General features: G+C 55.1%; 1 protein-coding gene across 5 annotated transcripts in view; it reads left to right on the top strand.

Annotated features, from left to right (window-relative positions):
* EVC (EvC ciliary complex subunit 1) overlaps positions 1 to 14,904 on the top strand; it is an 82,857-nt gene that overhangs the window by 33,146 nt on the left and 34,807 nt on the right. For all 5 annotated transcript variants that reach the window (XM_037829380.1, XM_037829376.1, XM_037829375.1 and 2 more), the window contains exons 9-11: positions 1,285 to 1,501; positions 3,762 to 3,910; positions 5,966 to 6,064. In XM_037829380.1, the coding sequence (XP_037685308.1) occupies positions 1,285 to 1,501; positions 3,762 to 3,910; positions 5,966 to 6,064 (465 nt within the window). The remainder of the gene's footprint in view (positions 1 to 1,284; positions 1,502 to 3,761; positions 3,911 to 5,965; positions 6,065 to 14,904) is intronic.

The following is a 14,904-nucleotide window of genomic DNA, read 5'->3' as shown; positions in this document are numbered from 1 at the left end:
TTTGGGGAATGCGGTGACAGAGCCAACCAAGCCAGCATCTAGGGGGCCCCCCTTTCTGTGATGTGGGGACAGATGTAAGGGAGAGGTGGGAGGCGGGGAAACCAGGAACAGTCTGTGCAGGAGCCCAGGGCAGAGGTGCCCAGGACTGAGCTGGGGCCTGGCTGTGGGTGCAACAGGAGGAAATGGAGAGGGGGGGATTGAGCTGCCTTGGTGAGTGGGCAGGTGGGGGCCGCGGCTAAGTCAGGCCCCTGCTGCTGCCCCCGCGGTGGGTGGAGCCGTCCCTGAGTGGACAGACCACCGTCCTCTGAGATGCAGGGTCTTCGGCTTTAGAGCGGCCTGGCCCGGACACGACTGCCCACCCACCCAGTGAATCAGCCTGGCGGCCACTCGACAAACATTTGTCAGCATCTTCTTTCTGGGAAGTGAGGACGCATGTGCAGACGTGGAAGGTCTGTGCCTTTTCCAAAAGTCATTTCCTGAAAAACGATGAAGTGGTGGGGCAGGGAGGGGCCTGGTCTAAGTTCTGACTGTTCCAAATTCTGATTGTCTTAAAGTCAATCTTTTTTTTTAACTTTTTATTTTGAAATAATTTCAGACTTACAGGACAGTTATAAAAATAGTACAAAACCCATACAGAGAACTCCAACCTACACCCCCAGATACCCAGATCCAGCAATTTTAACATTTTCCCACGTTTGCTGTATTGTTCTATCCCTCCATCCAGCTGTCCATCCATCCATCCATCTTTTTGCCCCTTTGCCTAGCTAGTTTTCTATCTATTCTAAACATTTGAGAGCTGGTTGTATAAACCTGTACATTAAAATCAATCTTAACCCTTGAAAATCTCTTATAGCCCTGGGTCTCAGTTCTCTTTGAGTTCCCAAAGCCAAAACTTACTGGAGCTTGTCTTGTTTCTTTCTGCATTTCATTTCTGGGGCTGTGGAGGCCAAGAGACCACTTTGCAAGGCGGAGAGATGACAATAAGGAAGGGGAGGGAGGCTTTCCTCTTACCTTATGCACATGGTTGAATTCTTTTGCACAAGCGCAACCTCTCGGGAGTGCTCTCTCTGTACTGAGTGCATCCCATGTGTCAGCAGATGTGAGCTCCCCACGTCCCTACAAGAGCGGCTTCTAGCCCTTCCTGAGGAGACCCCCGGGATCCCAAAGAAAGTTCGGCTGAGCTCTGCTCGTGATGGGGTGGGGACGCTGGGACTGGGGCTGACATCTGCTCCAGAGCCAAGCCCAGGATGTCCCAGCTTATTGTCCGTGTGTCTCTCCTCTTAGGACACCCTGGAGAGAACCTTGAGGCGGGTGCACATGGCAAAAGCAGTTGAGAGCCTGAGGCTGCAGATCCAGGAGGAGACCAAGTGCCGCCTGGCCGCCATTGCCCACAGCCTGGGTCTGCTGAGTGGGGACGGGAAGCTCTCGGGGCGGCAGAAAGAGGAGCTGCTGGCGCAGCAGCACAAGGCCTTCTGGGAGGAGGCGGAGAGCTTCAGCCGGGGTGAGCATGAGGCTGGGGCGCCTGGTCGGCTGCAGTCCTTCCAGGGTCCATGGGGCTGGGGGCAGCCTTTAGAAATGCCAAGCAACGTGGCAAGCCATGGCCCATGAGACTGAGATTCTAATTCTGCTCCTGAGGACTGTCACTGACCTTCCCTGAGCCCCACTTTCCTTCTCCACCAAACAGTGTTCATAGGGGCCCCCTCCTAGGGTAGGGAGGGCTGCGGCTCCATTTAGACGCTCAGGGATTCAGGCTGACGAAGCTCCGATGTCCTGCAGCAGTGCCACCTGGAACACGCAGGGGGAAGGAGAGTGACGGGTGTCAACCCAGAAATGACACGTCGTTTAGCTCCAGCCCACGGTCCTGCATGAGCCACATGGCTCCACCTAGCTGCCGGATGGGTGAGGGTGGGTGACAGGTGCCCACCCAGTGGGAGAGGCGAAGCCTGCATGGCAGAGCATGGCCAGTGTTTCCCACAGTCCTGGCACCAACCCCGGGACACGGGCAGGGCAGGGGCTGAAGACTTAGAGGGCATCGTTGGCTCAGTCACGGTTGCACAGGGTAGTGTGAAGCAGCACTGCAGGGCAGGTACATTCCCACGGCCAGCACCAGCTCCCGGAGTACCCCCGTGCATGCACCTTGGCAGGAGGGCACATCGGCGGTCCCAGTGTTGATCAAGGCCGAGCTGCTGCACATCGCCTGGGGCACGAGTGGAAACACGGTCTGGGGATGCTGCGGACCCAGGTCAGACCACCTCTGGAGCACGGACTCCACATTCTAACAGATCCGGGCCAAGCAGGCTCCAGGATTCTGTGGCCTCCTCTGCCAAGCCTGCCCAGCTGCCCTGCAGAGATGCGGCTGGAGACGGGGTCGGAGGGCAGGGCCCTGCTGCTCACTCAGCTCTAAATCCCAGAGCTTCGTGGAGCCACCCCGAGGGCTCCAGGTTGCGCAGGGTTGCAGCTCCTGTGAACCGTGAGTCCTGCCATGGCTGGGTCTCTGGACAGTACAGAGCACGAAAGCATCTGTGCACAGGGCCGTTGCAAATGGGGCTGCGCTCCACCGCAGGAAGAGGCGCCCAGGCCCAGGGAGGCAGGGGCTCTTAGTCGGGGTCTGGACAGGACAGGGGACTCAAGGAGGCCTTGGAGCTGGAGGTAGGACCCCGGGCACTGGGATCGACTCTCTCTGAGACATCCAGCCACTCTCCCTTCTTTGGTGCCCAAGGCCAAACAGATTTCCAAATCAAACCCCAGGAGTGTGTATGCGTTCCAGCAAGTGTAAAAAGAGAGTGTAGTGTATATGTCTCTCTGTATGTGTATATATATGAATCCATATGTGTGCAGCATATATGTCTATACGTAGATGTATGTGGTGTGTATATGCCTTTCAAAGTCATATACCTCCCCAGAGACCTCAGGCACCTCATGGTCTGGCCCGTTTGCTTCTCTTCTCTCAACATCCTCCTCCCCCTGGTAAAAAAGAAAACCCCTTCTCCATTGTCACCTGTCCTAGGTAGCCCTTCTGGGGCCCCACACTGCCCACCACCCCTCCTGCTACTCATGCCACAGCCCACCCCCCACACACACCTCACCTGGCTCAGCACTGAGTCCCCTTCACATGTCTCCCATGGACGGGCTCCTGGAGGGTGGGGGCTGCCTCCTGCTCACCGTTACCCCCAGAGCTGGGCCCATTGTGGGTGCCTGTGACAGGTGCGGGGCGAAGTACTGAACTTGTCCCTAGCCCTTCCATCCCCCTCCCCAGCTCACAAACAGCCTTGCACCTCTTCGTGCAGCTTGTCCTGCCCTCCTCACCTGCCTTCTCTAATAACCCGTCCTTGTGTCTGTGGCTCTCAGCTCTCCTCCCTACAGATCTGCTCTTTTCTGCCCTCCCAGATGTCCTGCACCAGCCGCCCAGCGCTTCCCCACACTCTCTTCTGAACAGAGCTAACTGCTCCCCACCCTTTCCCAGGTAAATGGTCCCGTCAGCCGGCCGCTCTCTGCACAGCAGCTGAATTCAGCCCGTTATGGAATGCTGGGCCTGTACTGAGGACAAGTGGGGCCCGTTCGAGGAACAAGGGGTCGGGGCCTGAAAGGCCAGGAGCTCCGAATATCAGCCTTTTTTGAAGTCTATAAGTCTGAATAATATAACTAAAAGAAAATGGGAATTTGCCCCTAAGTTCCTCCCCGTCCTCAGTGTTGACAGAAGAAGCCACCGGAAGTTTTGTTATGAGAGTTACCAGTGACGTTCTGGCTTCATTCAATTTCAGAGTTTGTCCAGCAAGGTAAAGACCTGGTCAGGGCACGGCTGGCCCACCAGGCGGAGGAGGTGGACAGGCTCAAGCTGGCCCAGGACGAGGAGCGGAGAAGCTTCCTGGCCGAGGCGCAGCCGACCGCCGACCCCGAGGAGTTCCTCCAGGTGACCAGCTCCTGACTCACCAACCCGCCCCAGCTGCCGTGTCCGAGGCACCGTCCACCCAGGGCTGGCCATGTCCCGCTTACCACACATGGGGCGTAGGGGGCTTTGGTCTCCATCAGCCATGAGGTCTCCTCGCACCCCGGGCTTCCTCAGTTTCCTCAAGGGTGAAATCATGCGGCCCAGAGAGGACAGGCCATGCCCTGGAGTGTGGGGACAGGTGCACCACACAGGGTGGCCCCTTAGGCAGGGCAGCAAGTCCACAAAGCGCTGCATCTGTGGTGGGTGAGCGGGACAGGGTGGCAGCCAGGCTCAAAAAGGCCCTTGGTCTTGACTGGGAAGGGGACAGGGAGACCCGGGGAGGACAGGAAGCAAGTGTCACCCTCTTTGTGGGAAGAGAGTTAGCTGGAGCATTCGGGTATGTCAGATGTCAAAGAGACACGGCCAGGCTCCGCGATCACTCCCTGTGTTGTCCCGGCACCTGGGGGTGGGATGGGGTCGGGGCCTTCTCCATGGCCGTCTTGCATGGGGGCTAAGCCTTTGGGGCCTGTGGTTTGGATGCTGACTCTGCTGCTAACGAGCTGAGTGATGAGTCTGCTGCCTGATCCTGCTCCCAGTTTCCTCATCGCAAAGCAGGAACAGCAGCACCTCGTGGGGTCATGGGTGACCAAGTAGGGGCGGCCATGGCCTGACCTGCTCCTGCAAGTCCTGTTCTGGTACATCTGCATTCGTTACAGCTGGTCTTGGCTCCACCCCACGGCTGGCAGCACAGCCTCTGGTCCAGACCCACCCAGCGCCCCGCACGGGGCCTCCCTGGGGGTGGCAGGGTCGGGGAGCAGCTCCCCAGGGAGAGGCCTGGGAACCACCCCCTCCCGCGGGAACAGAGGCCTCTCGGTCCCGGTCCAGCTCCCCTCCCCACCCCAGGAATCCTTCCCAGGCCCGGGGAGGTTCTGGGATTTGTCTTAAAGGAGTGGGACGGCTACTGTCTCTTTGGGAAGATCTGTTTGGAATGGGAATAATTAGGTTTGAATACCTAGCTCTTTATCACTCTACATTTTCTGGGCCTTTCTTCTTTTCCATCCCATCACTTGCTGTGAGCCCCGAGTGCAGAGAACATGGCTGAACCATCCCTGCCTCCCAGGACCTGACCCCAGGCCAGGTGCACGGCCGGCATTCAGGAGACAGCGGATGAAGGAAGGGAGGGTTGAAGACTGAATGAATGAGTGAATGAATGAATGAACGAACCAATGAACAAATAAATGACAAACTCTTCAGCACCCCCTCCAGGCCCTCTGTTTTCTGGTCTGTGCCCCACTCTCTCATCTCATCTCCCGCGCCCTGGCCAACCTGCCCCCCTGTGGGACCCTGCCCCGCTTGCCCGCTCGTCTTGGCTGCTGTGCCTCCTTGAGCCCCAGCTCATCTTCTTCCTCAGGGAACGCTTCCTGGTGCCTAAAGACTCAGCTTAAACATTCCCCCAGGGGGATTTTCCGCTGGGACCCCTCCCTGAGAGGAGTCCTCTGCTCTGCCTTCATGCCCCAGGGCTCCTCTGACCGCATCCGCAGTGTCTCCCTGCCGACCTGGGTCAGCCCCTGCCTCCCCACTGCTTTGCGAGTGGCTCAGGGCAGGGCTGCGTCATACCCACCCCGAGGCCCCAGGCACGTTGGCAGAGCAGGGCCTGCTAGTCGCTGACCGCGCTGAGCTGGAATCTTCTCTGGACATCGCCCTGGGTTGTCCCCTAGGGCCTGGGGCTGAGGCCCGGCAGCTAGAGCCCGAGGTGGAGCCGGGAGGCTTGTGGCCAGGAGGGAGGGGTGACCCTGGTGCCCCTGCTGACACTGCAAAGATCCACAGTTTGGGTCTTTCTAGAAATGAGGTTTGCTCGTATTGGCCTTGGATGGAATTTACTAGCCACAGAAGCCGCTTTCCCTCCCATGCCTCGGCTTCCTTATGTATAAGTCAGGCAGGGATCACCTGGGCAGAATTTTCTGGAAATAAGGTCAGAGGTCCAAGGACGGGAGGGATCCGCCTTTCCACCGAGCTCAGCTCCTGTTTTATTCACAGGCTTTTCACGAGGTCCTGGAGAGGCAGAGGCTGACGCGCAGCGACCTGCAGGAGGAGGAGGACGTCAGGAGCACCGAGGCCCTGGCTGCCCTCTGCCAGGTGCGTGGCCTTCGAGGCGGGACCCCCGGGGGCCCGGGCTCAGGTCCCAACCCTGGCTCTCCTTGGCTGTGTGACCCCAGACAGGTCACGTGCTCCTGGGGTTCCCCTTGTCTGTGTCAGGGGACAGGGAGGTTCATCTGGGTCGTATTTGAGGCCCCTTTCATTGCTGGGATGCGCTGGACAGTCCCCTCCACACCTCAACTCTCCCTGTAGGCAAAGGTCTTTGGAAGGCATTTCACCCAGGACGAACACAGGCCTGGCGTTTGCGGGGTGTCAGCAGTGTAGGGCTGTGACGGGGAAGGAGGCCTGGGTCCGAGTGCTGGCACCACCTCTTCTCCCTGAGCAGCCGCTTGCAACAAAGCCCCCGGCCCTGGACTTACAGGCTGGCTCTGAAGCTGTCACAAGGCAGCAGGAGAGAGTGCCTGAGCCCTTCCAAATGGCAGGGGTCCCGGGGTGTGAGGATGGGCCAGACAGAGCCACCGGAAAGACAGCAACGTGCACTCCTGGTTACGAAGGAGCGTGGTGGGTGTGACGACGGCAGGTAGTGCCGGGAACGAGGGCAGATGACTCAGAAGGCCTGGCCGGCATCCTGGCCCTGCCCCCTCCTCCTGTGTGGCCATGAGAATGTTGCTTTGGCCTCTGTAGTTCTCGGGGTCCCCAACTGTGAAACGGGGCCAAGGATGCCCCTTCTTCTCCAAGGCGGGGGGACAGAATAAGACTACGCAAGCCGGGCCCTGGCAGCAGCTGGCACCTGCTGTGTGCTTGACCATTACCCTGTTGATGATGCCCGGGGGTGAAGGGACAGCAAGCACAGTCAAGGCTGAGAGAATCACAGCCAAGGCACGAAGCGCGGGTCCTCGCTGCGGTGGCAGCCGCCCGTTCAGCGCCAGCTGCTGTTCTGAGTGCTTTCTGAGCATTTGATCATTTAAGCCCCATGAGAGTCTCAAGGTACATGCCACATTTTGCTTCCTTCGCAGATGAGTTGCTAGCAAGGGTTTTCTTGAGAAATGTGCAGGGTGCAATTCATCTTGTCAAAGCCCCAGGCCCCCCAGGCAGAGAAGGAACAGCCTTGTCCTCTGCAGAGTCAGAAGAGAGGAAGCCGAGGTCCAAGCCCTCTGGGTGTCCTGTGCTGTGTGACTGTGAGTTGGTTACAAGACCTCTCTGTGCTGGCCCAAGCATCTTGCTCAAGGTCTACACGGCCAACAAGGATGAAGCTGGGGCTTAAATTAAGATCTTTCTGACTTCAGTGCTGACGTTCATGACACTGGCCATGCTGCTCGATGTGTGCTGTGTCCGAGAATGCTGGATTTCCAACTCAAATCCCCCACAGCTGTTTACTGAGGGCAGGTATCTAACCTCTCTGTGCCTTGGTTTCCTCATCTTACGGTGCTGCCTCTCAAGCTTCATTTGCTCAGAATCACCAGGGAACTTGGTTAACATGCAGAACCCCGAACCCCTCCTGCTTCAGGAGCCTGGGCCTGTGTTGCTTCCATAGCCCTGCCAGCAAGTCTAATGCACAGCAGAGTTGAGAACCACTGTCTGGGGTGAGGCAGGGTGTGTGTGCAAGAATCAAATGAGTTAATGCTCGTGGGGCAGATGCTCTCGAGGCCCCCCCCACCGCCGTAGCCCCTGGCCCCATCCGAGCTCACCTGCAGCTCCCAGCAGGCTGGCACTTCCTACCTGAAGCCGGGATCGAATCAAAGATCCTGGTAAACTCAAGCCCACTTCCCTCTGTAAAGCCAGGGGACAACACACACCACCGCCGCAGGGATTCACCAGAAGGGTGTACCTGAAGGTGCCTTTCCAGGCTTGGTGGGTGCCCTAGGAAGTCTGTTGCATTTGGTAAGGTTTGCTGAGGATGCCAAAGTGACACAGCCTCGTCCCTCCAGCAGCGTCCCCAGGGGTTAGACATTGTGCTTTTCCGTCTGTGCGTAGGTGCAGTTACTGGGTCTCTGAGAACCAAGGCCAAGAAAGTCAAAGTGTCCCTTTTTTCCATCCTTGGGAGAGGCTGCCAGGTGTGAGGGTGTGGACTGCAGGAGTCTACTACCTGGGAGGGGGTGCATGGCGAGGGCAGGTGTCACGGGGCAAGTGGCAGGTGTGCTGCAAGTCCATGCATCTGTGTAGGTGCTTGTGAAGGAAGTGGCCAAAACCCCGGGTCGGCTTGTCTGCTAGAGTGAGTCATGGTATTTCCTTAGATTCATTTCATCACTGTATTTTGAACCCTTAGGTTCCGAATGACTTGGTTTATTTTATATTCCTTCAGGGTGGATGTTTGCTGCAGTTAGTGGAAACCATTTGACCTGATCTTTCCAAAAGCAGGAGGTTGAAATCCTCCAGTGTAGACTCCGATTGGAATTCTGCCTGGGCAGGCTCGGCTGAGAGCCCGAGCTTCTCTGAGCTCCTTCCTCATCTCTGAAATGGAGGCAGGGAACCTCGCTCCCAGCATGGCAGCGTGGAGTGCCGAGTGCTGGGGGGCGAGTGTGAGGCCAGGCCCAGGCCCACGGGGGGTGCCCAGCAAGCCCCTCCCTTCAGGCCCCACTTGGGGCAAGTGCATCTGGACACAGGGTAGGGGGTGGGGGCCCAGTGCGTGCGAGCCCAGCTCTGCCCCAGGGGCTGGGGTGGCCCCGGCTCTTTCCCTGGCTGGCTGGTGACCTTGGGGGAGTCCTCCTTTCCCTCTGACAGATATCCATGAGCACAGCTTTGTTCAACACACAGTTCTCAGGCAGCCATTCAGAGGAAGGCCATGTCCCCGTAGAGCAGGCTTGGGGGTTCCTGCAGCGGTGAGGAGGCCAGTGTGCTGGCAGTGGGGAGCAGAGGAGGGAGGGGCAGGGGGCCGGGGGAGTTGCAGGCCCCCCTGCAGCATCCACATTTACTCCTGGGTGAGCCAGGTAGTCACAGCAGAGTTTGGAGTGGGGAGTGACGTGGCCTTTAGTTTTCACAGCTCCGTCTGGTTTCCGCATGGAGAAGGGACTGCAGGGAAGGTGGAAGCAGAGCCAGGGAGGAGCCCATGGGGGCTTGGACTAGAGCGGTGCAGTGGGCTGGTGAGAGCAGGAGGGTTTGGAGCTATTTGGTGGCTTACTTCTCAGTCCTCTGCTAAGTGGGGCTAATAAGCTTTATTCATGAGTAAAGGGTTTTAAATACGCTAGGACTCGAAATGTGCCCCCCCCGCCCAAAATATGTGCTCAAGTCCTAATCCCCAGGACCTCAGAATGTGAAATTATACATAGAATTAGTTAATGTTAAAATCAGGCCAAACCAGATGAGGGTGGGACCCACTCCTGTAGAGCTCAGGTCCTTATATAAGAAGAGGGAATTTGGACTCAGACACCAGCGAGGATCCCATGTGAAGATGGGGTCGGAGACCGGGGTGACACATTTACCAGCCAGGGAACCCCAAGGACTGCCGACAACCCCAGAAGCCAGGAGAGGCCGGGAAGGAGCCTCGCCTGGAGCCTGCAGAGGGAGCATGGCCCTACCCACACCTGGGCTTCACCTGCCCACACCTGGGCTTCAGACTTCTGGCCGCAGACAGTGAGAGAGGAAATTCTGGTTGTTTTGAGGCCCCCATTCTGTGGCACCCAGTTATGGCCACTGCAGGAACCCAAGATGGTGTGTAAAGCACAGAGCGGTGCCGGCCTGGAGTGAGCACCCTGAAGGCACCATCCTTGTCGTCGTGTGTCTTCTTCATTGCCTCGTTGGATGGAAGAGCCCAGAATCCACACAGCAGTCCCCTTGCCTCCATTAGGCTGGCCATTTTCCAGGCCATCACACATACACGTTTTTGCCCTTTCTTTGGGTGAGACGCCCATCATTTACTGGGGGTGCAGCAGCTATGAGATAAACTTGATGATCGCATAACAGTTTTGGGGGGCTACAGAGAAGAGTGCATTTTTCTAGACTCGTGCTCTCACTTGGGCTTTAAACAAACCAGCCAGTCCTCAGCTTGGTTTAAATGGGTTCCGCTAAGCTTCACGAGCTCCGTGGCACAGAGTCCCAGAAGGAGACCCCTGTGAGGAGCCCAGCCTGGCCCCCATAATCCCAGAGCTCGGGCGGAGCTGGCGGGTGGCCCCTGCACAGGGCCAGGCGGACTGGCTTGTCTCTTTGGGATTTCATTTCTGACTGCTCTGCACCTGCCATTTCTCTTGAAAGGCTTCTGGGAGCTATGGGAAATGATACCCACCCCTTACACACACGCACACACACACACACACGCAAGCTTGTGCCTTCACAGTTTCAGGATCCCATGGAAATTAGGACTGAGGAAAATACAAGAAAAAATTAAACTCTGTCCTTGAAGAAAGCAGTAATAGTAACGGCCACTGAGCAGTTGGTGTTTGATTCTCATGCAGCTTGGAAGCCGAGCATTCAAGCCCAGCACTTGTCATTCCAGGAGAGGGGATAAGATGAGGAGGGACAGGTTGTCCTTGGCAAAGGGTGTGATTCGTTCACTTCTCTGCCTGCCGGGTGTGGCTTGTTACAGGCAATCACTAAGAAGCAATGAATCGATGAATCTGGGAATTTATCAATTCATCAACTGAATTACGGGCATTTGTTTCCTGTTGCTGCTGTAACACATGACCACAAAATTAGTGGCTTAAAGCAATAGAAAGTTGTTATCCCACAGTTTGGAGGCCAGAAGTCCAACCCATCTCACTGGGAGGAAATCCAGATGTGGGCAGGGCTGGTGCCTTCCGGAGCCTCCAGAGGAGAATCCCATTTCCTTGCCTTCTGCAGCTTCCAGAGGCCACGCACTTCCTGGGCTCATCGCCCCTTCCTCCATCTCCAAAGCCAGCAACCGCATCACTCCGACTTCTGCGTCCCTCGTCTCAGCCCCTTCCCTCCTTTCACCTAGTCTGAGTCTCTGACCCGCCCGCCTGGCCCGCGAGACCCACCTGGCTGCTTCTGGAGTTATGCCCCTGTGCGTTCTGTCTTCCAGCCAACCTCAGATGTCTCCCGGTTCCCTGAGGGCACCTGGCCCTCGTTCCGCGGTGCCTTTGCGTGTGCTCCTTCTGCTGCCTGAAACGTTCTCCCCTCCATGCCCTCAGCTCCCCCCGGCTGTCTCATTCACATTCTTTGGGTCTCAGCTTCAATGTCACTTCTGCAGGAGCCCTTCTCTGACCCCCCAGCCCAGGTAGGTTCCTTGGTCTGTCCCTAGGGCTGCCCTCCTTCGCACCAGCACAGTTGTCACAGCACTTTGTGAGTACTTGTGCAGTGTCTGCCATCTCTTCCTCTCCTTGGAGTGTCACCCCCAAAGGTCAGTGTCCACGTCTGCTTCGTTCTGCCTGGCCCTTAGTTGTTGCTCAAGAGATTTACAGAATGAGCCTCTGAACCCCGTGAGGGTAAAACACATATTTATACCAGGGCTTTCGCCTTTGGGGAGCTCCTTCAGGCCAGGGTTGTATCACATGATTGTGACAATAAAGCTGCGTAACAAAACACCTCAGAGCCTGGTGGCTTCCAATAACGGTGATTAGTTCTGACCTGTGTGTGGCTGATCTGGTGGCTGGCTCCTCTGGGCCGGGCTTGATGAAGATGGTTTGACCATGTTCCACCTCTCTCTCCTCCTCCTGCTGAGACAGTGGGCTAGCCTGGGCATAAGATTGGCAGAGATGTGAGAGGACAAGTAGAGGCCTGCAGGGTTGCTTGAGGTCTAGCCTCGGAATGGGCACACTGCACATTGACCACCTTTGATTGGCCAAAGCAAGTCACAGGGCTGAACCCAAATGTAAAGGGGCGGTGAAGTATGCCCCGTCCACTGTGGGAAAGCCTTGCCAAGTAACGTGGTGAGGGGCAATCTCCGAACATCCCCTCAAGTTCGTGGCACAGGTTTCCCTCTCCTCCTTTGACTAGAGATGAAGCCCAGAGAAGAAGGGGCTGGCTCCATGGCGTCACTGCTGACTGATGGCCCAGTGGACGCAGGTGCCCCGTCTCCTAACCCCTGGTCCAAAACTCCTTCCTGTTTGTAAGAGACCCAGCCTCACCTGTGCTCTCCAGGACTGCTCCGTTGCCGGAAGCTGCACACCTTACTCCCGGGCAGTTAAACTTACATCTTCAAAACAATCAAGGAGTGGTTCTCACCGGGCAATGATTTTGGTTTCTGGGATGAGGAACAAAACCTCACAGGGAGCTTGGGCTGTGTCCAGGCATTGCAGAAAGGATCCATTTTATGGACTCATCTGGGGCCTGCCATCCTCAGAACACCCTCAGACCCCACCTGTGCAGGCCTGGCTGAGAGCCCTTTGCCAGGTACCCCCCCCCCCCCAGGGTACTGCCAGCCCTTTCCTCAGTCCCCTGCTCTCCAGCCACCCGACGCCAACTGGCTTTCCTCTCCACCAAGCCTCTGCCAAGAGTGCCTTGCCTCCGTCCCCTCCCTCACTCTCCCTGTAAACACAAACAAACCAAAACTCAAAGGTCCCCAACGTCACCCTGGTCACCCTGCTGGGATGCCATTCCTGACTGCTCAGAGATAGCCATTCCCACCCCGTCTTCCCCAAGATGCTTTGTTCCTAGAGTGAAAGTAGAGTGAAACTTTTATTGAGAGCCAGACAGCAACTTTTCCAACTTTTATCTAATGATAATAGCTAGCATTTATTAAGCACTTGCTGTGTGCTCTGTGCTAGCCAAACCCCATAAATTGCTTCTGATCCTTATAATCAGCCTTCAGAGCCACTATCACCAGCTCTGTATGCTAAGAAAACCAAGACATGGGTAGACTAAATAACCCTTTGGCTTCAGAACATGTGTGCTTTCCTACTCCCTTCTCAGGTGTTGGACATGATGGTTTGGGACAGTCTGCTAAGTCAGACACCTGAGCAAAGGAGTGACTTGGCAGTGAAATGTTTGCCTTTGCTTGGGTTCCATCACTTCCTTTTTTGTAATGCAATTTTATTGAGATGTATTCGTACACCATACAGTCCATCCAAGGCACACAGCCAGTGGCTCATAGTATCATCACAGTTGCGAGCACTTCCTTCTGAGAGGAAGGGGGCCTCCTCTGGAGCTCAGAGTTTGGGGCTTGGACACTGAGGCCTGAGGCCAGCCTCGCTTCGCCTCCGGGGCCCACTCTGCTGTCCCCAACCATCAGAGAGACATCAAGAAAGCAGTAACACAACTTAATTCTGGTTCTATTTCAGGCATAGGGCAAATCATTATCTCTCAAATGAAATGTGTCAGCATTAGGTAGGAAGAGATGTGTTTTACCGTCTTTTAGAGAACATAACAAAGAACGCTCACTTGACTTTTTTGAGGAAGCAGACAGAACCCGATACATTTGTTGTTAGAAAGAACCTAGGCTAATAGACTGTTCTAGTTTGCTAATGCTGCCAGAATGCAAAACACCAGTGATGGACTGGCTTTTATAAAAGGGGGTTTATTTGGTTACACAGTTACAGTCTTAAGGACATAAAGTGTCCAAGGTAACACATCAGCAATCGAGTACCTTCACTGGAGGATGGCCGATGGTGTCCGGAAAACCTCTGTTAGCTGGGAAGGCACGTGGCTGGCGTCTGCTCCAAAGTTCTGGTTTCAAAATGGCTTTCTCCCAGGACGTTCCTCTCTAGGCTGCAGTTCCTCAAAAATGTCACTCTTAGTTGCTCTTGGGATATTTGTCCTCTCTCAGCCTCTCTGGAGCAAGAGTCTGCTTTCAACGGTCATCTTCAAACTGTCTCTCATTTGCAGCTCCTGTGCTTTCTTCAAAGTGTCCCTCTCGGCTGTAGCAGCTCTTCAAAATGTCATTCACAGCTGCACTCAGTTCCTTCTCTTTGAGTCAGCTCATTTATATGGCTCCACTGATCAAGGCCCACCCTGAATGGGTGGGGCCACGCCTCTATGAAAATATCTCATCAGAGTCATCACCCACAGTTGAGTGGGGCACATTTCCATACAAACAACCTAATCCAAACGTTCCAACTTAATCCCCACTAATATGTCTGCCCCACAAGATTGCATCAAAGAATATGGCTTTTTCTGGGGGACATAATACGTTCAAACCAGCACATAAACTGTGTAGCTTTTCCAGAGTTAACTTTTCTTTAATTTGCAGACTGCATTTTTGGTGATTTGGCAATCGTAAACAATGACAAAAAAAAAAAATAAATAAATAAGTGTGTCCGAGCAGCCCCGACTAATACTGTGGAATAGCAGATTCCAAGGTGGAGAATTAATTAACAGTGTTGCTCCTAGAAGAAAATTGTAAAATCACTCCTGAGAGATGGCAGAGATTAGTGCCACTCTTAAGGACTTGAAGGATGCAGGGGTGGTGATTCCCACCACATCCCCATTCAGCTCTCCTATTTGGCCTGTGCAGAAAACAGATGGGTCTTGGAGGATGACAGTGGATTATCGTAAGCTTAACCAGGTGGTGACTCCAATTGCAGCTGCTGTCCCAGATGTGGTATCATTGCTTGAGCAAATCAACACATCCCCTGGTACCTGGTGTGCAGCTATTGATCTGGCAAATGCTTTTTTTTATCAAAAGCTGTCAGTAAGGACCACAAGAAACAGTTTGCATTCAGCTGGCAAGGCCAGCAGTTTACATTCACTGTGCCACCTCAGGGTTATATCAACTCTCCAGCCCTATGTCATAACATTGTCCACAGGGACCTTGATCATTTTTTCCTCCCACAAGACATCACACTAGTCCATTTTATTGATATCATGTTGATTAGCCCTGGTGAGCAAGAAGTAGCAACCACTCTAGACTTATTGGTAAGGCATTTATGTGTCAAAGGATGGGATATAAATACAACAGAAGTACAGGGGCCTTCTACCTCAGTAAAATTTCTAGGCATCCAGAGGTGTGGGCCTTGTTGAGGTATCCCTTCTACAGTGAAAGATAAATT

This window comes from Choloepus didactylus, chromosome 3 (genome assembly GCF_015220235.1).
Source record: "Choloepus didactylus isolate mChoDid1 chromosome 3, mChoDid1.pri, whole genome shotgun sequence".
NCBI classification, from domain to species: Eukaryota; Metazoa; Chordata; class Mammalia; order Pilosa; family Megalonychidae; genus Choloepus; species Choloepus didactylus.
This window is presented reverse-complemented; position numbering and strand designations above follow the sequence as displayed.